This window comes from Natator depressus, chromosome 12, assembly GCF_965152275.1.
Source record: "Natator depressus isolate rNatDep1 chromosome 12, rNatDep2.hap1, whole genome shotgun sequence".
Taxonomy (NCBI): Eukaryota; Metazoa; Chordata; order Testudines; family Cheloniidae; genus Natator; species Natator depressus.
This window is the reverse complement of record NC_134245.1, coordinates 9,751,829-9,776,133: the sequence shown is the minus strand read 5'-3', so window position 1 is coordinate 9,776,133 and position 24,305 is coordinate 9,751,829. Positions and strand designations below refer to the sequence as shown.

Here is a 24,305-nt window from a genome sequence, read left to right as displayed (position 1 = left end):
AGGGCTGCATTTCACACATATATATTTTGTAAAGCACTTTCACATACATGGCACTATATGCATTTGAGATACTATTTTTCTTCCTTTTAGAATTGTTGCAATTAAATCAGCTTTCCAAACTAAAAGTTAATTAACAGTGGGTGAATTTCACCCCTGTGCAGAGGGTCAACACAAAGACTGGTACTTGGGCAGCTGGTTTCAAATGAAGACCACATAAAAGGCAACTCAGATTCCAGCATGTTGCATTTTCATTATCCCAACCAGTCCTCCAAATAAGCTCAGATTTCTTTTGAGTGGAAAATAGAGGTTCAAGTCTAGTTTGGGTCACATGTGAAGAGTATTGGTGTTCTCAGTTTCATCCCTGGTGAATGCTTACCCACTGTAAAATTCTCCTCCTCCTTCCCATAAAACAATTATTCATTCTCCACTAATGTACCAGCTCTATTAACAAGAAATGCTGTTTCATATCTATAGTATTGTTTTGACACAGACACAAATATGCATCCCTTACCGGTGAAAAATTGGCTTCCATGTCAGTCAGATTCCATTCACTCACTGAAAGATTTGGATTAAAGACCTGTTGGAAATGAGACATTTATTTTCCTGGTAGAGAGTAAAAGGATTCTACAGTGACTTTACAATTCATATTCTTTTCGGAAGGACTGTCCTAAGACTTTGTAGCCAAGGGCAAGATTTTCAGAAGAGGCCAGCATCCAGCTGCTCCCAATGTGACACTCAATTTAGGATGCTAAGCTCTTTTAAAATCAGGCCATTGATACTATGTTCTGATTCGCTCAGAGAGAGAAGAAAGAAGTAGTATTATTAGCAGAAAAACTCCTACCAAGGAACAAGAAGAACAAACAAACAATGATCACTGAATCTTTCCATTAAAGTCAAAGGAAGTCACAGGTTCTAGCACCTCTCAAGATTCCACCCTAAGAGAATAAAGGTGTCCTATTTTGATCCGGTGTCAGAGTCTCTAAGGTGCCACAAGTACTCCTTTTCTTTTTGCGAATACAGACTAACAATCACTTTAGATAAGCTATTACCAACAGGAGAGTGGGTTTGTGTGTGGGGGGGGAGGGGTTGGGAGAAAACCTGGATTTGTGCTGGAAATGGCCCAACTTGATTATCATACACATTGTAAGGAGAGTGATCACTTTAGATAAGCTATTACCAGCAGGAGAGTGGGGTGGGGGGAGAGAAAACCTTTTGTAGTGGTAAACACCCATTTTTTCATGGTTTGTGTGTATAAAAAGATCTTCTATACTTTCCACAATATGCATCCGATGAAGTGAGCTGTAGCTCACAAAAGTTTATGCTCAAATAAATTGGTTAGTCTCTAAGGTGCCACAAGTACTCCTTTTCTTTTTGCTATTTTGATCACCCATTCTTAATTATCCACGCGTTTATTATAAGGATAAATATGAAGCATCTATCAAAGAGATCAACTCTCTTCTGACAAATATATTCTTTCCCTATATATGGAGCTATTTGACCACTGGCATAAAACATAAAACCCCATTGCCAATTTGCAATTAAAAACATCCCAGGAATCTCAGACAGGTGAAGACCTCAGTAGGGATAATGTGGCCTCAGCAGCACTTCCAAGAACTGGAGGAAATGGCAAAGGTGTAATAGGTCCAGACATAATCTAATTGGATGAGGTGGGACCGTACAGGATGCAGGATACTATGAAAAATATTAACTGGACTACTAAAGAATAGTATTAAAACTATTTTTATGTAAGAGTGAGAGTGTTAAAACAATTCTAGATCTTATGACCTTGTCTTAGCCAAATGGATTGTGTTGTGTGATCTTAGGGTATAAGACCTAAGTATATTTGCCTTCACGAGAAATGAAAATGCATGACAAAATCTGAAGCTGCTCAAACTCGCTGCTACGAGAGTACTCTACAGAGGTGATGTCTGTATATATGTTAATAGATAAGGCGCCAGTAGATGGTGCACAAGAATATGCTACATTGTTCACAGTTTTTCTAGGAACAATCAAAGTGACTGTCACATTCAAAAGTGTGCTCTTAACACTCACATCCAAAACACTGGCAGGTTCCAGATTATACTGCTGGCTCCTCAGCAGCACCTGCAGGCCCTCTAAACTCAAATCAGTGCCATCCATGGGGTCAGAAATTTCTGTTCTGAGGAAAGAGAAAAGGAAAATGTGTCATCAATATGAAATATACATGTTTATATTGAAAATACAATTTATTAACTTCCCAAGGTAAAGCATATGCCCAAATTTTACCTGGCAACCCTACGGGCCATGCTCAGCCCTAGGTTACACCAGCTTTTATGGACTAACCCCAGAGCACGACCCACCAGAATGGGGATAAGGCTACTGTGACACTAAGCAGCGGAGCCTGCTGTACGCCTTCTAAAGGGCCCATGTGTCTGGGAATATATTAATTGGTCACATCCTCTCCCTGGCTCCCAAAGACTGGGCTCCTATGGTGTCTCTGGCAGAATTAAAGCTACCCTCCCTGGAGGAAATTCCGAGGGAGGAGCAGGTGGTTATACCTCTCTCCCTCCCGCCCCCTAAATGGATCCCCTCTAGATCTGAAGTCGGTACAGTGCACACATTTCTATACCAGGCTCAGTTAATCTGATCCAAGAAGTTTGAACTCCTGTGACTAAATGGCATTAAAGGAAAGAGCCCATTGTAGAAAGAGTTGTACAAGCCAACAGAGAGTGACACCTAGCTAGAGAGGGAATCGTAAACAGCAGCCAAAATCAGGGACTGCTTCACTCCACACCTGCCCTCCTATCTTCTCCTTCCCTGCCCCATCCTCCATTCTCTTTCCCTTTAGCTGATCCCCCTCCTAATTATCCCCTCCCTCCAAAAAACTCATGGCATTTACATGACTTTTGCTACCATCACATTGTTCACTCTGCTGGTGTCTTCTTCTCCTTCCCCCACCGTGTGTGTCTGTCTTGTCTGTTTAGATAGTAAGCTCTTCAGGGCAGAGACCGTCTGTGTTTGAACAGTGCCTACCATAACGGAGCCCCATTCTCGGTCAGCTCTCAGGCACCAATAAACAGGATTTGTAAGAATAATAATATAGCTGATGAATTATTATTAACCCTTATGCAAAAGTTCTGTAGAATACAATAGGGTTTAAAATCAACAGGGTTCTAGAGAAACCACAAACCTACAACACGTAAAAGAAAATGAGTTCTTATTATAGGCATTTTTAATTATCCTGTAGAATTCTATAGCGGGGATTTGATTTTCTATTAAATTCTATAAAATTGTGCTCCCTCCCCCCCATTTTCTGCTAAATTCTACCGGACTTTTCCATAAGAGACCATACAGAAAGGTCCAGGGCTGCAGCCATTCCTGCTCTGTCAGCAGGTGCCATAAATGAGATTTCCATGGGTGCCACCATAAACAAATGCCCGAACCCTTATATGGTCACCTTTGAAAAAACAGCCCCAATTATTAGTTTGTGTCAGTGTGCCGTGCGTATACCATATAAAAGGGAAGACAAATAGGCTGCAATATATTCTAATTAGAGGGAAAATGAACCAAACAGATTCCAAGAGGGAACAAAATTCCAGTAGAGAGTTGAAATAAGGGGACATTCTACATGACAAGAAAGCACATAGGCCAAATGGCATCATTAGCTTAGGTACACACTTTGTGGCCGTCAAAAAAATAGAGAGAAATGATAGGATAGTTCTGTCTCTAAAATGTCTTCATTGTACATTGTGTCTACGTTGTAGAGTAGACTCATGAATCATTAGGATCTGAGGAGTGGAGTTATACTACAATCTTTACGGATATTTAAGAGGGTAAACATCTTCACTGAAAACATTCTGAGCCAAATTCTAACCTTGAATTTATATTGGTGGCTAATGTAATCTACAATGGAAGCCTTATCGGAGGGCAGAATCTGGGACTATACATTGAGAGGAGCTACAGAGTTGACAGGATGTGTTAAAATGTGTTCAATACAAGGAAAGGGTGAGTGTCCTCAGAGGTATCAGATTTTATGTAGACCCTTGTTTGCAACAGTGGGTCAGATTCCCCTCTCTGAGGCTCCACTGAAGTCAGCGAGTTACAACCGGGATTCACTTAACCTTCTCTCTTCCCCTTTCCCATGAGAATTTTCATTCAGCCCAGCATGTGGTAAGAACTTTCTTCACTGGGGTTGCCCAAGTCTTCTCAGATTCACTCAAAACCCCTGCTCCTTTCTCTTAATTTCTTTCTGCTCTGTCTACTTTGTGGTGGTCAGATGTGACAGCCAGGGCAGTTCTCCTTCTGCTGGTTGAACATGCTGTGTGTTTACTGCCATATCATCCTTGCAGCTGAGATTCAAGCCAGAGACCCTTATGGACCATATACAGCAGCTCTCTGAAGGGAGCTACGCAGGATGTCCCCTCTGGCTGAGCCAGGAAGAGTTGTGCTAATGCCCTTTCAGCAGGGCGCCAGTCACTGTGTATCTTACGGGTCCTAGTATATTTATCTGCAATGACTCCAAGATTCTCAATGATCCTTCAGAGTTCAGGAACAGAACTGCATTCCTCTATACCTGGACCTCTTGGGCTCATTAACACACAGCTCTTTCTTCTCCATCCCCATTAACAATTTGGCTTGTCACTTAATTGTTTCAAAATGTGTTTCAAAACCCAGTTATTTATAATGTAAAAACTACTTTTGAGTAACAGTGCTTCGATTTTAATAATCTCTTCCAAATAAAGGATAAAAGACCAATGAATAAATCTTTGGTCCCTTGCATGAGGCTTGAGCTTTAGTCAAAGATGGGAAGGAATTAAAACACTCAGTCTGCCTCGTGGCTACCCACAAACACACTCTGAGGCAAGAGTCAGTGGATGAAGTTATCTTCCCAAAAACACATGGGCTGAGTGCACGGTATCCAAAAGAATAACCTCAATAATGACCGAGGATTGGATCAATTATTGACTTGTGAGCATTGACTTTTTTCCCTGAGCACGGAGAGATGTGCCCAGCCATCAGGAAGGTGACAGATGAGGTGATGAAAGGAATGCAAACTGAAGGGGGAAGAACCCACATGAGTTCACAGAGCTGGAGAAGGGAGGAAAAAGGAGGACGACGTAACTGGCAGCTCTTTGCTAATGAAACATTCTTCCCGTGATCTAAACCTGATGGAGGTTTCTTGTCATCTCTTACCAGATCTATTCCCTCGTATGACACAAGAGGATACAAGGGGCACAGCATGCTGTGTGCAGCCAGTGCCATGTTCCACCGGTTTCAGCACTATATGCTGGCCCTTAAGCCCTCTGCAGCATGGAACTTGCATCACTACAGATGTTATTAGCCACAAGCCATTCTGTGTCATTGGGTTGCCACCTCCGAGCTACAAAAAAACAGGACATCTGGGATAATCCTGAGCCTGGACAGCCGGCAGCGTGTACTGAGCTGCCTTACAGTTCTCCCGGGACAATCCTGGGAAAACCTGGACCGGTGGCAACCCTCATGTGCAATGCAGTTGAATGTGCATAGCTGCTGTCCTCCCCTCACCTGTCTAGAGGTGCCCTTCTGCCTCTTCTTTCGGGTTGCTGTGAACTTGCAGACTGTGGCGCCCCGCAGCTCCCTTTGCCTTCTAAAACAGACTGAACCATTGCAACTGGTAACACAGGGGGTTCAGCACAGGCACTACAGCCAGGCAGAGAGACATCTGGCTCAGCTGTGGCTTTCACTCCAGGGCTAACTGGTTCTTCCTTGATCAGCATGTGGCATTTTTTCCTGAACCAAAGAAAAGTTTCAGCACCACACTCACACATATGTGCACCAAGGACTTTGCTATTTGCATGAATGGGAAGGGCAGTACTGGCAAAGGGGCTGTTTCTGCTTTTGATCCAACTGCCATGCAGTGTTTATCCCCCACTGTGGACACATGAACTCTGTTTACACCCAAGTTTAATATTTTAATTTTGAGCTAGTGAAAGTCAGTGGAAAGACTCCCATTGACTTTAGTGGGCTTCGGAATAAGGACCAGCTTTTCTCAGAGATTTTTCCTTCTTGTGCATGCACATGGCTCTTCTTATTTCCTCTGCCAGGAGCAAATGGGGTGGCCTCTTTTAATCAGCAAGAGCTGTCAAAGGCACAACCACATGCGACACGTGCTGTGCCAGAAGGAAAACACCAACTGGGGCGTCTTAGATTTCAACTGTCAGATCAAGGGAAGGGCATTGACATTTCATTTAACCTCATACACATGTGGGAAATACTACAGGGCGTCCACCCTGGTGGTCCTGACCAGTGCTGCCACCCTGGCTATGCGGCTCTTTCTGTGAGACTGTGTGTTTTACATTTCAGTTCTGTCTCAGACACTGAGACCACACCACTAAACGGATTAAAGGAATCCTGGATTATGCTGGAGCCTGCTGCGTTATTGATACTGTGTTAACCTCCCATCTGGAATGCTGCTGACATTGCATGTTACCTACAAGCAAGCGTGATCAAGGTGCACCACATTTCCTGGAGATGTAGGACCAGCTAGAAGGAATTCTTGGTTCAAGGTGCACGAGAGGGTCATTAACACCAGTGGGTCATTAATATCCAGGGAGTGTCCTGCATTAAGGTTGTTATTAATTATAATAATTATTATTATTATAGTTGAAAATAGGCATATTGGGCCAAATGTTTTGCTGGCATAACTCCACTCACTTCAACAGAGTTATGCCAGAGGTGAATGTGTCCCATCAGGTATCTTACATATGCGGAAAAGGTGGCATCCATATGGTACATCTATTTATCATGCTCTTTGGACCACCTCACCTGCACTCTGCCCACTAATCCATATCCTCAGCACTCAGTCTAACATTCCAACCCCCTGCGAAGCTTCAAACAGTAGCCCTGTTTTAATATTTCCCTCTTCTCTTTCCTACTGTGTAACTTCCTCCAGTCTAACCCCGTCTGAAGCCCAGGATGTGGGCAAGATTCGGACACAGCCCAGAGACAGATGTTCTATCAGTAAAAGTGGGCTCTGTTCATTATCTTGTGGCCCTGCAGGATTAGAAATGGAGGTGTAGGTTTTCAAAACTGACTACAGGATTGAGACACCCATTCTCATTAAAATTCCCACTAGGTCATCCAAATCCCATAGCTGCCTTGAAAGTCTCAGGCAGAAGCATTATCCCATAGGGAATGGAAGATTTCCCCTTTTCCAATGGGACCAGCCTTCAGTTCTAGCCCTTAAAGGATATAAGCCATTAGACTTCCAAATAGTGAAATTTTTATGAGTAAAAAACTGCTATGTGCCATTTTTAGAAGTTTTTTATAAGCCCTGCACAGCTGGACTCAGAAAGTAACTAAGGCAACTAGCTCTACAGGCAGAGGGATACAAAATTGAACAATGATAAAAAGTGATTAGACTCCACAACTTGCTGCTGTAACACATCTGGCATGGACAACACATGTGATGGGGTCGGATGTTACAAAGGAGTCATCAGCACAAATTTGGGATCGTCTGCAGAACTCATGAATGGTGAGCACCCACCAGAAGCTCCTGCTGATAAAATAGTTATCATGCACCACACCATCATGTATTCATTATATCTCTGTCTTGTTATGAGACTTCTCTACAAAAGCTGTCTCTATATATGTAGATAGTTTATTAATAGATAAAAGTGCCAGTAGATGGCACTCAAGAATAAGCAGCATTGTTATATACCGAAAACTGATTTTAGGGAGCAGATCTTACCTGGAGCACTTACTATGCTTCTAACTAATTTTAGGGATAGCACAGTTTCAATCAGCATATTTTCTAGAGAGAGTCTTGTCTATTAGCTAGGGAGATTGATTACGTTGATTACATCATTCCATTCAGTTTGCATGGATGTAATTATCGCATATTTCGTCACTGTAACTCTAAAGCCTCTGAATATCTAAAATGGACAATAGGAAGAGATAGCTATATAGCCTAACTCGGAAATATCTCTGTGTATTTGAATGTTGTAACTTTCTGGAATCTTTGCAAATTGACCTAAAAGTTCAAGAGCACTTATGGCAGTCTTCTCTATTTTCTGGTATTAAGGATGATGTTCAGTTTAGTTCTTCCTCATTTAAGTTCTTCCTCATCAAAACCAAATAGAAGCTCTCGCTTTCTTTTTCACTCTGTCTCAAAATAGAACCAACAAATCCAGATATCTTACTCTCTGATTAAGACTGAGACTTCCATTTTCTTGAGGAGAAAGTATCAGTAAAATGTTCTGGATAACTTTTCAAGGAAGTGTTTGGTAGCTCCCAGCACAAAACCTATGACTGATTATTGCAATTTGTGCGCATTCAGGGTCACAACCTGTTTTTAAAATTTCCCACATATGGCATGTTGCAAACCAGATAAAATACACAGCCACTTTTTAAATATGTGAGGCATGTAGTATAGACTGAGATGAAGACACCATAGTAGAATTAATCCTAGACAATATTCCGATGTAGTTATTTGCGTCCTTGCACAGATCTCTAAGGGTGTCTCTATATTTTGAGCTAGGTATGTAACGCTCAGCTCAAGGAGATATACCCACTCTAGCTTTCATGGAGCTGGTGCGCTAAAAAGAGAGTGCAGCTGCAGTGGTGAGAGGGGCTAGCCACCCGAGTATGTGTCTAGTGTCTTGGATGGGTATGTAGTTGAGGCAGCTACCCCATCCTACCACTCGTGCTGCCATGGCTAGACTATTTTTAGCACACTAGCTAGTGTGGGTATGTCTCCCTGAGCTAGGAATTACACCCAGAGCCCAAAGTACAGACGCACCCTTAGTTTATGATCACAATAACGTTCTTTACCTGTTACCCTCTGGAGGAGATTGAAGCGACATGGCATTCGGTGATGATGCTTCAGTAACATCCGATATGACTGGCCCTCCAGCAATAGCAGGACTGGTTAAGCATGAGGCAGGTTCTGTAGATGGCTGCAAAAGAAAATACAAAAGGATCAGTTTGTGATACACCAAGAAGAATTAAAGAAGTTCGTTATGTCAGTTATACATTGGCTCAGCAAGCTTGTACCAGAGATTCTGGATCATCTCCACCAAACTCCTTGCACTGCCACACATTGCCTAGTTGAACCCAGCAGCTTGGGACAGAATGGGGCATTCGATCTAGTCCCTCCTACTGGGCATAGTCCCATTGAATTCAATGGAACTACATCTTTGATAGTAAGAGTTTACAGGATTGGGCCCTGTGGGCAAATCCCTGCTTCTGTGACTCATGGGAGCAATTCTCTTGCAGTCAATGAGGTAGCTGGTGGAACTACTCACACAAGGAAAGTGCACACAGCATCATAATCACCTCAAACCCCTCCCCCACCCAGAGGCCTACTACAATATACCTATAAAATAACTATGCCAATTGGAATGACAGCTCCAGGGGGATTTTAATGTAGGCAGAATGGGATTAGCCACATTTAAATTTTCCAAGACCCCTTAACTTCCCCTTGGTTGAAGAATCCATGAGACCTTTAAATCACCGCAAGCAACCAGGACCTTATCTTTATGTCCCAACAACTCAGCATAACACTTTCCCTCTCCAGTTACGTATAGTCTTTGCTTACAGCATCCAGTGCCTGAGAATTCACCTTGTTTAAACAAATGGCATCTGTTCTGCGGTGGGCAGGGTAACCAAAACAATCACAGGAGTTATGAGGCTATGGATTATGCAGGGCTGTTGTCATCTCATCTGGCCAGGAGGCCTCTGTTTCTAGCTGCTCTCTGAACTTCTCCTGGCTTGGAGAGCTAGGAAGAGGGTACGGGCTGCATGTCTATATGCAGGGCCGTTTTAGGTGGGATCTTTATACTCAGAGTCCAGAGGTGGCATTTTGGGACTTGTGCTCCTTAGTCATTTAGGTGGCACCCCAGGTTATTACGGAAAGATTCCCAGCTGGGAGGACTCTTACCATAGATGTAGCCCAGAACATAGTCCTCCCAGGCTACCCATGGCCAAAGACCTGGCTAAAATGACACCGGGTTGTGCTCCAGCTGTCTCTCCCTCCCTGATCACATGAGCCTGTGAGTAGTAACCAGGAAATAGCATCCAGAATCTCCCTCCCCTACTCCAGCCAGAGCCTCTTCACACTTTCATCCAGCCAGGGAACAGCAGGGAAGGGCAGCCAGAGAGCAGGATGGGCCCTCTTTCACTGCGGCATAGTGAATATTCAGACAAATAAAATGTAACTTTGCAAATCTCTCTCTCCGCAATGAACTTTGCCACATTGGGTCACTTTTAAACATTTACTCTCATTTAAAAAAAAAGTTACCTGGGCTAATATTCATGCACAGAAATGTCACCTTTCTCACAACGACACCATGGCAAAAAGAAGAAATGAAGCCAGTGTCCGTGTTTGAAAGCGAACCTACCGACTGAATGAAATAGGAATCATGAAGAGGGTCCACAGACAAATTTCGGCTGAACTTGGACACTTGTGGCACTGAGCTTCCATCATCTAGCATCAGAGGTCTGTAGGGAAGAAGGAGAAAAGATATTTTATCTCAGCCTTGTCTTAACTGTCTGCCACCTAAGTATGAGTGCAAGAAACATCTGAATCAGTGGTCGGCATCAGCATGAAGCTTCTCAATGTGCGTGTCTTATTTTCTTCTGCTGTCAGGTCCTTTCCTGTCTTGTATCATGGACGGTAAAGTGAAAAGATACAGTGTAATAGCAGCTTTGGATAGATCACCGAGCACACGGGACCTTTCATGTCCATGCAGAGGACACAGGACCTTGGTTTTCCAGGTCTTATCTGAAAGATCCACACAGGGTAAATGACTCATGACTCAGAACTCTATTTATAGCCCACAGAAGACAGAAAATCTGAAACACCCCTACCAAGATTAGAAGTTGCAGTTCCACAGAGGTCTAAGTACAATACTTCAAACCTGGGGCTTGAACCACCAAACCATCCACCCCATTGATTTTCCTTTGCACAGGCTGCAATATTTATGCTTTTAATAATTCAAATTAAGCGCTGGGAGGGGTTATATGACTAATACTAGAGAAAACCTATGACCTCAGCCATACTATTAAAGGGAAGTTCATTCTTAGTGAAAGCCTTGTCAAGCTACCGGGTTCCAGTGAGACCCAATCATCCAGTGGAGACCTTCCCAATAGCAGCTTTCACCTTCTCACCAGAAGTTTGAAAAGAAAATCTTTTCTCCATTTCAACTTTGTGTGAATTTCTGCAATTTGCCTATTCGATCCAGTTGTCTCTTCTACATTCTGTGCTCCGTTTTGCAGTTTCATCCCCATTCTGCCCAGACATGCAACATAACCCAATGCCCAAGTATTTCAATAAACCAAATTTCAGATCAGTTAGACTGGAGTCTAAATTTCACTGTGTATTACATACACATTTCACCAGAAAGGCGGAAGGTGATCAGAAATAAGGTATTTATTAATGAATGGAATAGAGAAAATGAATAGAATACACGGGAATGCAACTTTCCAGATAAACTGCAAGCTTAATTTTGGAGGACTGGGGGTTAATGCCAATTGCTGTTCCCCCATCCTCAGTTAAGCTTCCATTCTATATGATGTACAGTACCTAGGCCCCTGAGTCCCGATGACACTCAGGAATTATTTAAAAAGTGACAAGTGATTATGGATATCTCAATTTTGCAAGGGGTGGGGGAAATGAAATACCTTAACAGGGCTTGATTAGTACAAAGTGCTGAGCCCCCATCATCTGAAAATCAGGTCCCTTTAAGGGGTCTCAGGCTGGGACCTTGAAAACTGAGGCAACTAAAACCACTAGACGCTTTTGAAAATTTTGGCCATAATTGCTCTCTCTTGGGTACTAAGATATAGCCTTCATCCCCATAGTACTTGAGCACCTCACACTGATTTAGCCTCACATTACCACTGTGAAATAGGGAAGTATTACCCACATTTTGCAGATGGGGAACTGAGCCACAGAGAAATTAAGGAACTTACTTAAGGCCACACAGGATGTTTGTGGCAGAGCTAGGAACCAAGTCCCTGTCGACTACCCTAACAACAAGGCCATCCATCCTTCCTCCCCTAACAGCCTCTGTGCCTTTCTTTAGATTGCAACTGCCATGGGACAGGGAATGTCTTTGTTCTGTCTTATATGGTGTTGACCACATTGTCAGTGCTTGATAATAGTAACAAATAATAAATGAGAAAAAGGCCAATGGGCAGCTGGAAGTCCAAGTGGAGAGATTTCTTAGGTGGAGTCCAGTTGTTTTACTCTGGAAAGAACAATGGGGAATGTTTTGAATTGGCGTACAGGAAACTGACTATTTCAGGAACCCTTAGCATGTTATTTTTTAAAAAGCAGCCAAGCATATTAATCTCCTTGAAAACCAGAACCTGATGCTGAATGGCAGACAGCTGAGCTTGCAAGGGGTTACAAATCCTCCTAACAATGAACTGACCTATAGGTCTAACTTTATAGGTTAGCCCATTCTTTCTGTATCCTCTTTTCATTGAGTTTCCTCCTCATTGCTAACATTTAAAACAAAACAAACAAAACAAAACCAAACAAACAAACAGTAAAACCCAACACTTGCCTGGCTTCTCCCTCTCATTTTCTTGTTTTAAAGAGAAATTGGCTCTAGTTCTCCTAGATCAGCTGCTTGGTTAGTCAAGTAGAGCTCAGAAACACAGGAGGCCTATAGGGTTATACCCATTACATCTAGCAAAAACAAGTGTGTCTTTATCTTTGTGTATTTCCATGCACCATCTAAACTTCATAAGTTTTGTAAGTAAAATTATGTTCAAACCAGAGAGGACTACCATCTTCTAGAGGTTATGGTCAGTGCCTGACTTCAATAACACTGCAGCCTCTGTGCTTTGCCTAGGCTTGGTGTAGAATATCAATTAGCTTCCCAGACCCAAAGAAGAGCTCTGTGCAAGTTCGAAAGCGTCTCTCTCACCAATAGAAGTCAGTCCAATAAAAGACATTACCTCACCCATCTTGTCTCTCTAATATCCTGGAACCAACATGCCTAACACAACACTGCATACAACATGGAAGCAGGCAGAGAGTGCTTACCTCAGGGCTCAATATTTTAGTACTTCTTAGACAGACTCCATGACCTTACCACTAGCTAACTGCAGCTCGAACCCTTAATCGGCCAGATCCCCTGAGTGGCTGAGCTGCATTGCCAGGACTGCTCTTAAACCCATCGGTAGCACTCGGGCAGCGGCTGTCCAAGGCTTATGCCTACATCTGCAATCATTCCAGTGCCTGCCTTGTGCCCAGCTTGCTCCACCACTGTTCCTGCTTTGTTCTGAGTCCTATGGCTGCCTTGCCCCTGCTCTGCTCCAGCCCTGCTTCCCACCTTGGTTCTGGACTCTTGGGTCCTGATCCTTGGCTCTGGCTCCTGGATCTTGACTCTGGCTCTGACCACCAGGCTGGTCCATGACACATTCAAAGACAATGTCCTTTTTAACAAGATGCTTTCATTTAAGAACCACAGCAAGCTGCAAAGCAGAGAACAGAGTCCCTTGCCATGTGCTTGGTATTCTCATTGCCAGGAGCCAGAAAATATCATTTCCTAGTAACTTCAAGTCATCCTAATACACAGAAGTGCTTCCTCTCGTGTCTGAATGCTGTCACTGCAGCTACCATAGACCATAAATAGAGATGAGTTCAAACTGGAAGACAAGATCCACCTACCCATGAACTTGGAGAAGTTTGTGTTTGGGTCTGGATGCAAACTTGACAACTCAGGCCCATCTTACACAGACTTTACATAGAGCCAGAGGGCACAGACCTGCAAGTTACAGAAGCTCTCAACAAGGGGTGAGTTCTCAACTAACACTCATAGCCAAGAATTGATACACCAGCTTCTCCTCTCACTCACTCCCCCGATACAGTGGTGTACCTTAACTGCCTTCGGTGGAGCTACTCCAGATTTATACTGGTTTAAGTTAGAGTGAAATCAGGCCAAGTCTCTTTTCAGCCCATCACTGTTGTATCCAAGCACTTCGAATGAAATTCACCTCTGTGCCGAGGGCCAGCACACGGCCCATTTAAGACCTCAAGATAAAGCCTGAATTTGACCCTTTGCGCAGGGCTGAATTTTACCCTAACAACATATGCTTATTCCCAAGGATCTATTACAATAATAAAGAGCAAGTCCCACGAGATGTACATGCCATCAGTGACTTCCACACAGCAGTAATTTACCCTTAAGATTATAGTTGTAGAAGCAGCATCGGTAACCAAGGTGCAACCTGAAATATTTTATATGCATCCAAGTTCAGCAACCCTATTTTAATTAACTGATTATTTTAATTAGCTAGGGCCCAATCCTGCTCCCATTGATTTTAATGGGAAAGTGTCCATTGGCTTCAAAGGGAGCCAGATCAAGCCGTCAGTTAGCTAGGTTGTCCCTCTTTCAGCTCACTCTGTATTACGAAAAGAAAGGTCAGAGCAAGCTGACGTGGTGGTTCTCTAAAGGCCACTGAATGAGGACTGTCAGCAGGTCTGACTCAGCAGTTCTGCCCAATTCATTTGTTATCGCCATGGTGCCTGAGTCAGGTGACCTCCCACCCCACTCTGAGCTGAGCTGGTGTTTTTAATGAAGTGTGAGCATTATCCATCCGTGTGCATGTGTGCGCGCCACACAAGGGTACGTACAGTTTTCTCTTTATCCCAGCGCCGCTGGGGTTTGATTGGAGCTGGCCGAACAGAAACTGAATCAGCTGTTGGGGAGATCAAAGTCAGGTGTTAATCAGCAGTGGCCCAGCATTCCACACTCCAGAGCACCTTTCTTATCATGTACATTCCCCTATTTCACCGAAACCCCAAAGAAATGGGATCTGCCATGCAGAATATAGAATCATAGAAATGGTGGGCTGGAAGGGTCCCGTGCTGAGGTAGGACCAAGCAGACCATCCCTGACAGGTGTTTGTCAAACCTGTTCTCTAAAAGCTCCAATGACCAGGATTCCCCAGCCTCCCTTGGAAGCCTATCCCAGAACTGAAACTACCCTTAGAGTTAGAAAGTTTTTCCTAGTATGGGGTGGAATATCCGAATCAGAAAGTATGAAATGACCGAGCCTGAAAAGATTCAGGAGCAATCTGCATACTTAAAACTCATGGGCCTGATTTCCAGGTAGCATTTCTGTGCGTGGAATTATGCACCTTCTTTGCATGCACGCTGCCAGATGCGCATGAACAGGACTAGCTCGCTCGCCATGTGCATACACAGTCCCCAACTAGCCCCATCATATCTGGTAGTATGCGTGCAAACAAACACATAATTGCGTGTGCATCAATGCACACAGATCTGCTTGACCAGAATCAATCTCTATATAAGGTAATGGGCTATTTACAGATTAAAAGGCAATACCCTACAGGTGGTCATCCTGGACTGGGGGTCTCAGCCATTTCTGCTGGATTTTTAACCCTATTGAGCTCAGAATCGACATTTCAGGACACTAACCATAATGCAAGAATGCCTTCGTAGTGAGAAATCCTTCATCAGAAGACAGTTGACTCAAGCCTAATGTAACACTTTTACCGCGGGCCAAGTACAAACTGTGTATTAGCAGCATGTCTTGCATCCATCGCTTGCTTGTTTCTTGCAGTACAAGAAAGAGAGCAGCGAAAATGCAACTACAGTGTGCGTGGAGCTTCTACCACGCCATCGTGTTAGGATCAGAGTGCGACTCCTCTTTGGTGCAGAGGGAATCACTGTGGGCTTCGCTGTGCCATTTACATGCAGCCCCATGATGGGGGCTTTGTGGAGTCTCCCCTCCCCTGGGGAAGCTCCAGGAGGAATTCATAGATTTTAAGGCCATTGTGATCATCCAGTCTGACCTCCTCAATAACGCCGACCCTAGAATTTCACCCAATAATTCCCTCAACCAGACAGATAACTCTGGAAGCAGAACTCATCATGGAGTTGCCAGGCAGACTGGGGAGCAGCCACCTGTACACTCCCTTGTGCAACAGGCCAGTTCTGATGTCCAGCATGGAGGAGGAACAGCTGGTCGGCGCACCTCAGAAGTCAGACTGAGAGACCAGAGACTTCGGCTGTCTCTGCATGCACAAGGGATGGGGAGGCTCTTTGCCTCCTTTCACAGCCTTCTCACTGATGCCGCTGCAAGAGGGCTCAATGTGGGCCTGGAGTCTTTGACATCTATGGAAAAACGTGACCTTCCCATCTCCTGGACTGTGCATAAAATGTAATGTGAACCCCTCGACAGAAAAGCTGATGCCGTTTTTAACGGAGAAGTTCGAGAAGGACAAGCACAGTGCCTCAGCGCAGCGACTGCCGTTAGAAACCATACAGTTCTGCCTATCCAGGGAGATAACATTGCTGTAGTAGCTGTGATATTCCTGTTCTTCGCATTGACTTCAGCAGGGGCAGGCTCAAGGATCTTATGCTTAGGACTAGGTAGTGCAACCTTTTCTGCCCTTGGTGAGTCCCGCCTCACTCACTGACCGCAGTGGCACTACTTGCGTGTGTAAGCACTCACCGATGGGAGGGAGGGTTGCACAATCTAGGGCATGTACAGGCTTTGTGATGATTTTACTGTGACTTGCACAAAGAGCTAGGGAGAAATTTGGGCAAGCCCAAAAGTCTGTAGTCGATACCCATAGTCCAAGGTATTAATGATGAGGACTATCTCCATACAAAACGGAAATATAAATGATCCATCTTCCTCCCATTGAAACCAGTGAGCGCTTTGCCCCCGATTTCAGTGTAAGCAGGATCAGGCTCAAAGTGCCCATGACTCCCCTACATATATTGCATCCTAAAGTCACTGTGATCACTAAGGAGCAATACAAATTCATCTGCTTAAGGATTTTACCCTTCTTTGTACATGGGCACAGAACTAGATGCTGAGTCTGAGCTTCCCCAATGCCATCCTGGGGCTGCACGGCTGTAAAACCAGATATAGCCAAAGGTGATACAATGCTCTGCCTCTCAGGCAGAGCTCCTATTAGCACTCAGGGGAGCCATGTGCAATGCAATTAGGAAAGAGGGAAAATACATACACGACAATGACAGAGGCTGAACAAAATATAACATAGGCTCTGGACAGGAATAGGGAGACTTAACTACATCTATCTGATAGTCTGCATAACACAGTTCAATACAACTTTACAGTTATCTGAGCCGAGCTAGTCTGATCACTACCTTGTTGATCACTTTCTGTTGCTGAGAATGATTCTGCCTGAGAGATACAACTTCCCGCCACAGGACTTCATTCTGTCTGAAAGGAAAACAGAAACATCCCCTGAACACACAGACATCCCCACACACAGGCGTTGCGTTTGCTGCCGTGGCCGACTGCGTGTGATTTTTATCTTTTCTTAAAACCCATCATGCTGGAGACATGATTATCTGAGCGTCTCAACCTTCATATTATATATATTTAAAACAAGTAGTTGGCCTTCATGGTTGCAGAGAAACCTTGAAAATACAACCCCCAAAAGGTTCAACAAACGTAAGGCAAATAAAAAGAATATAAATCTTTGTGATTTCTGACTGGTTTGGGTTGGCAATACTATACTTCTTTCCACTTCAACTGAAATGGCACTCCTGTAAATTCAATCCCTCCCAACCCCAATGAGATATTATTATTAAAGGGTCATATTTCAAAGGAGCCTCTAAAATTGTGTCTGCAAATCAAATTGTCCACATACACACATAGCTTGTATGCAAACACAGGTTTTATGTGAGCCGTTTTATAGGCTCTCTCAAAAATTTGGCCTCAAGGGTCTTCTTTTTAACACTAAGAACTATGTGAATACAGCACGGAGGCTCCATCCTCAGCTGATGTTTCTGTGCCTTCGTTGTGCAGCGGTCTCAGAACAGCCATCGTTTTCAATGCCTTAGAACTTGGCACAAGATAAGTTATAGACAGAGCTGGTTGAGCAATTCATTGGGAAAAAATACCCAGTGAATACAGCCCTATTATTTGCCTACCACTCATTTGTGACTGTATCCTGATACCATTATTTGTAGGCATTTGTGGAACAGTTTGGAGGTACAATTTTTCAGTCTGTGGGCTGTGTGCAATCCATTCATGTTGACTGTTCACTTCTCATTATTTGTGGTATGTGATTTTAATTCATTTAATGCAATTTTTAAATTCCTTTTATAAATTCAAAATGGAAAGAAAGACCAAAACCCAATACTTCATTGGACATAAAACAAATGTTTATAGCACAGAAGGGATTCATTTTAAAGATCACTTCATTGGATATACAGAATGGAACATATAGTAAGAAGATATACCTATACATACAGAAAAGGTGGAAGTTGCCATACAAACTGTAAGAGGCTAATTAATTAAGATGAGCTATTATCAGCAGGAGAAAACCTACTGACCGCTATACTTACCTACATGCCTCCAGCTTCCATCCAGGACACACCACACAATCCATTGTCTACAGCCCAGCTCTAAGATACAACCGCATTTGCTCCAATCCCTCAGACAGAGACAAACACCTGCAAGATCTCTATCAAGCATAAAACTACAAAACCCACCTGCTGAAGTGAAAAAACAGATTGACAGAGCCAGAAGAGTACCCAGAAGTCACCTACTACAGGACAGGCCCAACAAAGAAAACAACAGAACGCCACTAGCTGTCACCTTCAGCCCCCAACTAAAACTTCTCCAGCGCATCATCAAAGATTTACAACCTATCCTGAAAAATGATCCCTCACTCTCACAGATCTTGGGAGACAGACCAGTCCTCGCTTACAGACAGCCCCCCAACCTGAAGCAAATACTCTCCAGCAACCACATACCACACAACAAAAACACTAACCCAAGAACCTATCCTTGCAACAAAGCCCGATGCCAACTCTGTCCACATATTTATTCAAGTGACACCATCATAAGACCTAATCACATTAGCCACACCATCAGGGGCTCATTCACTTGCACATCTACCAATGTGATATATGCCATCATGTGCCAGCAATGCCCCTCCACCATGTACATTGGCCAAACTGGACAGTCTCTACACAAAAGAATAAATGGACACAAATCTGACATCAGGAATCATAACATTCAAAAACTGGTAGGAGAACACTTCAACCTCTATGGCCACTCAGTAAAAGATTTAAGGGTGGCAATTTTGCAACAGAAAAGCTTCAAAAACAGATTCCAACGAGAAACTGCTGCGCTTGATACAAACTAGATACCATTAACTTGGGTTTGAATAGAGACTGGGAGTGGCTGGCTCATTACACATATTGAATCTATTTCCCTAAGTATCCTCACACCTTCTTGTCAACTGTTTAAATGGGCCATCTTGATTATCACTACAAAAGTTTTTTTCTCCTGCTGATAATAGCTCATCTTAACTAATTAGCCTCTTACAGTTTGTATAGCAACTTCCACGTTCTCTGTATGTATGTATATATATCTTCTTACTATATGTTCCATTCTATGCATCCGATGAAGCGGGCTGTAGCCCATGAAAGCTTATGCTCTAATAAATTTGTTAGTCTCTAAGGTGGCACAAGTACTCCTGTTCTTTTTGTGGATACAGACTAACACGGCTGCTACTCTGAAACCAGTCATTTTAAAGATCGTATTGGATGTGGAGGATATAATTCCCAGAGATCCATACGTCTGACAAATACTCCCCAGGGTTTGCAACTATGTCATGAAGCAGACACGTAGGAGCAATGTGCATGCGATCAACTCACTGCTTCATGTCCTGCATTTGACACTCCATGTTCTCCTGCTGACTTCTCAGAATCTGGACTTCATAGAGCAACCTGCTGAGATCCTCCTGGCGCATCTTCGTTTCCTCACTTTTCACAACAGATACCTGAGAAGAGCACATGAGGCAGAATTTACTACTGCAAGATGTTATGCACAGGGATAAGAGTTTTGCAATGGTTTCTAAGCAGGAGTATCAGCTACAGCCTGGGCTATTAAGTGATGATATATTGGAACAGGAGACACAGTTTTAAGAGTCTGGGGTGGCCCCAAAGAGACATAGCTAGGGGCATTGGAAAATAAATAGAGGCTGAAGAGCATGAAAAATACTTTAATAGTGAGGTCTATTAGGCTAGGGACTAGCATCCTAGTAGCTGTGGTGGAAGACCCATCACTGGAGTTATTTAAAACTGAACTGGACAAAAAAGTACTTTAAAGGATCAAGACAGCACTAGCACAAAGGAGCTGAACTAGATGATCTACCCAGGCCTTCTACATCCCTAATGTCAGCAATTCTAGGAAGTGAGGTTAGCTAATGGTGCAAACTTTCTAGCAGCCTTCCATCACCCTGCCCATTCCTCTAATGGCACCATTAGACCCCACGCACATCAGCGACCCAGGAGAGGAGGTGCAGCTGTCACTCAATTCCCACCTTCCTTTTGATGTGTTCCAAGAGGTGTTCGTGGCCTTGTAGGAAATAAAGATGCTGGAACTCAGTATCATCACGTTCAGGCTTGACAAGGCCACCCTGCTCTATATTTACCACTTTCCTGAAGCCATCTAAATGTAAACAGAACTGGTGAGAACCATGTAGAGCATATAGATTGGGAAGAACAAAGAATCCCAATGTTTGAATTAGACTTCCCCGCACTTACCCACTGATTTTCAAGTGTAGTTTCCTTTTCCCTGCTCCCAGTTTCTGCCTGAGTGTTGTCCTAGATATTGTAAATATGCTGCAAGGAGCAAACCCTTCACTGGTTAGCTCACATGGTCCATAACATGCCAGTCACAGAGATGGACCTGAAACACTAATTTGTTTGGACAAATATGCCTCAAACCCCAAACAGGAGGCACCTGATGCTGAGATGGTAGTACAGTCTCTACAATCAATTCAACCCGGCACCTCTCTGCTGAATGGGGCTGCTAATTAGTGCCAGTTGTAATGATGGTGGCCCTTGTTTGTTGCCAACTTGCCCTTTAGCACTCATTCCACATGGACTACTGAATGGATCTTGGATAGAAACAATTTTTTAACCTAGGCTGAGTTTAAACTGCTGGCCTGCAGTCGAAAGGGCCATTTCTAATCCTCATGAGAACATCCGCAGCCCACCTTCACTTTGTAAAGCTTGTGTGAAAAATAAAAATGTAATTAAGGCTGGAGTTCATCACCAGGCAGAGGGCCAGCACAAGGGCAAAGCACCTCTTACATTCTATTTAAGACCTCAAAATAGGACATACACAGTGCCTAGGTGTTTTGCTGGCCTCTGCACAGGGGTGAATTTCACCCCCTAAATCCAGCACCTACTAGTGGGATATTTTGTTACCCAAAAAACACTCACGACACAGATCACATGTTTTGTAGTTGCTTGAGGATTTTTAGGAATGGGACATGTGAAATGCTGTGGAACTTCAACCGGTGCTTTAAAATATTAATACCTTTCCGATGCATTAAAAACAAAGACAGCAAGTGATAGCGTTGCCCCTAGCAGCTAGATTCATAGATATTTAGGTCAGAAGGGACCATTATGATCATCTAGTCTGATCTCCTGCACAACGCAGGCCACAGAATCTCACCCACCACTCCTGCAAAAAACCTCACACCTATATCTCTGCTATTGAAGTAGTTTAAAGACTTCAAGGAGCAGAGAATCCTCCAGCAAGTGACCCGTGCCCCATGCTACAGAGAAAGGTGAAAAACCTCCAGGGCCTCTTCCAATCTGCCCTGGAGGAAAATTCCTTCCCGACCCCAAATATGGCGATCAGCTAAACCCTGAGCATATGGGCAAGATTCATCAGCCAGATAGCTAGTCACTGCTTGGGGCCCTGTGGGTGTTCCAGCTGGAAGATGAAATTGGAGGTAAGTAGGTATTTCTTTGGTGCAGTTTTGTTTATTTACACAGAATTTGCAAAGTCCCGTGTCTCTGACTGCAGCAGGAATCAAATGGCAGGAAACAGCTTCTTTTACTCACAGTACCAAGAGCACCCTTTTCAGTCTGCACCCCAGACCTATAAACCTCTCTCAAGGTTTCTTTCAGGGTCAGCTCTCAGCTGGTCCTTCTGGACCTCTCTCTCTCTCTCTCTCTCAATCTCTGTCTTTTTTGTTGGTTCTCAGTTTCTTTGTTTTCTGCCTTCCCTCACTTCCCCCTCCCCCTGCCATATACCTAGAGGTGAAAGTAAGCTGGTACGCCTCAGTACGGCGTACTGGCAAGAGCCGGTGTGCCGTACCAGGGTGGATCGACTTCCCAAGTCACAATTTAAAGGGCCTGCGGCTCCCAGCAGCAGCTGGAGCCCCTGGCCTTTTAAATTGCTGCCAGAGCCCCACTGCTGGAGCCCAGGAGTAGCGGCGGCGGGCTGGGGCGACGATTTAAAGGGCCCGGGGCGGTAGGGGCGGCTGAAGCCCCATCCCCGGAGCCCTGTTGCCGGAGCCCTGGGGAAGCGGCGGCGGGGCTCTAGGGATGATTTAAAGGGCCCAGGGCTCCGGCCGCCGCTACCACCCAGGGCCCTTTAAACCGCTGCCAGAGCCCCCGGCTGCCGCTGTTACCCCGGGGAGGGGGAAGGAGGCACTTGCCGGTACAGGGTGGGCCGGGGATGGCTCTGACCTCCCCCAGCCCCGCTGAGCCCTGGCACCTCTACGCCTGGCAGTTCACAGCCCTGGCGCCTCTGGGCTTGCTGCATTAGTTATGAAAGTAAAAAAATTACTTGAGCCCTGGCACCTAATTGCCTGAGCCCCGGTAACTCTTTCATGGCAAATTAAGCACTGCACATATCCTTCCCCAAAATGATATTCAGCAAAGCTCCTGGACAGTTGATGCACTCCTTTTGACTTAGGTCGGGCTTATGCTTACAATTGTGTTAACTATAGGGTGAGTTCACATTAGAGTGTCTCAATCCCATGACAAGGTGTCACCCAGCTGATAACAATAGTTTACCTGCCATAGTGAAAAATACTCAATAAATTTTCAAATCTGTTTTCCTTTTTCCCCCCCATGAACTGCTGTTCTTCATAGTTTTGGCTGGCCTGGAAGTAACAAAATACTAGGAAGGGCTAGACCAGTTCTTACAAAATCTCCACTCTGATTTTTTGACCACAGAGATTTAGTAGGAGATTTTCAAAGGTAAAAATCAGGTAGGTGCCATTGACTTTCAGCAAGAGTTTGGCACCTCGCTGCCCTTTGTGCCTCTGAAAATCTTTCCCTTGGATGCTTGTGTTCACTTATCTAAACCACTTATCTAAACCATACCTGGGACTCTTTGATATTGGCCTGAACTATAAGCTGTTCCATAATATGCTATATAACATAGGGAAAAGTGTATTAAGTGACCAGTCAAGGGGCAAATAAAAACTGGTTTTCTAACAAAAATGACCTCCTACTAATGACGGAGGAGAACTGTCCTCAGTACAACCAAACCCTGGGCACGGGTGAAGATAGTGCTTTTAAGATTCTGCTACAGGGCAAGAACGTCCAATAGGGTTTCTGAAAATTCTGATGTAACATGTTATATAAAGCAAATGACAAATGATGTGTCATCAGACTGAATATAAGCCAAAAACTTTGGAACGGAAACTTCGTTAATTTACAACATATAATTTAAAGTAAACTGTGTACTCTAATATAAATACACCACAAGGAAATCTCACCCCTGTGTTCCGATAACAAGCCTTTCTCATGACCTATGAATTCATCAGAAGCCTTTAATCAATCTGCAGCCTTCTATAACAATTCTTTATCTATGGGGCACAGCCTTCTGTCTTCACAAGGGAAGGCCTTCATTTAGACACAATTCAGGCCACACACAGTTGGCACTCTCTCATTTATATTATTGTACATTAGTTGCTTCAGAAATGCTAAACCTTAATATGAAGGGTAAGGCAAAATTATTTAAGAAAAAGAATTTAATCCATTTCAGTTTTCTTGCGTCCTTCACTTTGAGCCTGTGTGGAACACGGAGTCATATCTGGGTCTTGGCTCTTATACTTAAATGTATCTATTATTCTTATGCTTATTTTATTCCCTTCTTTCCCAGATGATGTCTCCATTACAGTGTACTCAGGCATTGGAGTTTTACTTACACATGTTCAGCTGCCGGACGAAGCTGGCCATGTTGTTGTGTTTGAAATATTTAGGCAGCACCTCCTTGGCAAATTGACCTTGATCAAAAACGTGGAAGCTGGTGCCATTCTGCAGAGAAGATAGGAAGAAAAGAAAAAATTCACACGGTAATTCTGGAATCCCCAGAGGCATGTGCGAGCCAATGAAATGGGAGGTGGCCAGATGGAGTTAATTAGTTAGAGACATGACTGTCAAGGTGTAATAAGGTGATCAGATACAATGGGGTTGAGATGCAATGGTGGCGAGAATGGGGTAGTAGTGTGTTCCAGTGGATAGGATACCAAACTCAGGAAACCTGGGCTCTATTCTG

General features: G+C 43.9%; 1 protein-coding gene across 1 annotated transcript in view; it reads right to left on the bottom strand.

Annotated features, from left to right (window-relative positions):
* The window catches only part of HSF4 (heat shock transcription factor 4), a 31,297-nt gene that overhangs the window by 3,825 nt on the left and 3,167 nt on the right, over positions 1-24,305 (bottom strand). The window contains exons 2-11 of the mRNA XM_074968553.1: positions 23,956-24,064; positions 20,317-20,444; positions 19,649-19,773; positions 17,120-17,195; positions 14,609-14,673; positions 10,359-10,458; positions 8,791-8,915; positions 5,524-5,748; positions 2,053-2,158; positions 512-577 (exon numbers count right to left, since the gene is read on the bottom strand). Coding sequence (XP_074824654.1) covers positions 512-577; positions 2,053-2,158; positions 5,524-5,748; positions 8,791-8,915; positions 10,359-10,458; positions 14,609-14,673; positions 17,120-17,195; positions 19,649-19,773; positions 20,317-20,444; positions 23,956-24,064 — 1,125 coding nt within the window. The remainder of the gene's footprint in view (positions 1-511; positions 578-2,052; positions 2,159-5,523; positions 5,749-8,790; positions 8,916-10,358; positions 10,459-14,608; positions 14,674-17,119; positions 17,196-19,648; positions 19,774-20,316; positions 20,445-23,955; positions 24,065-24,305) is intronic.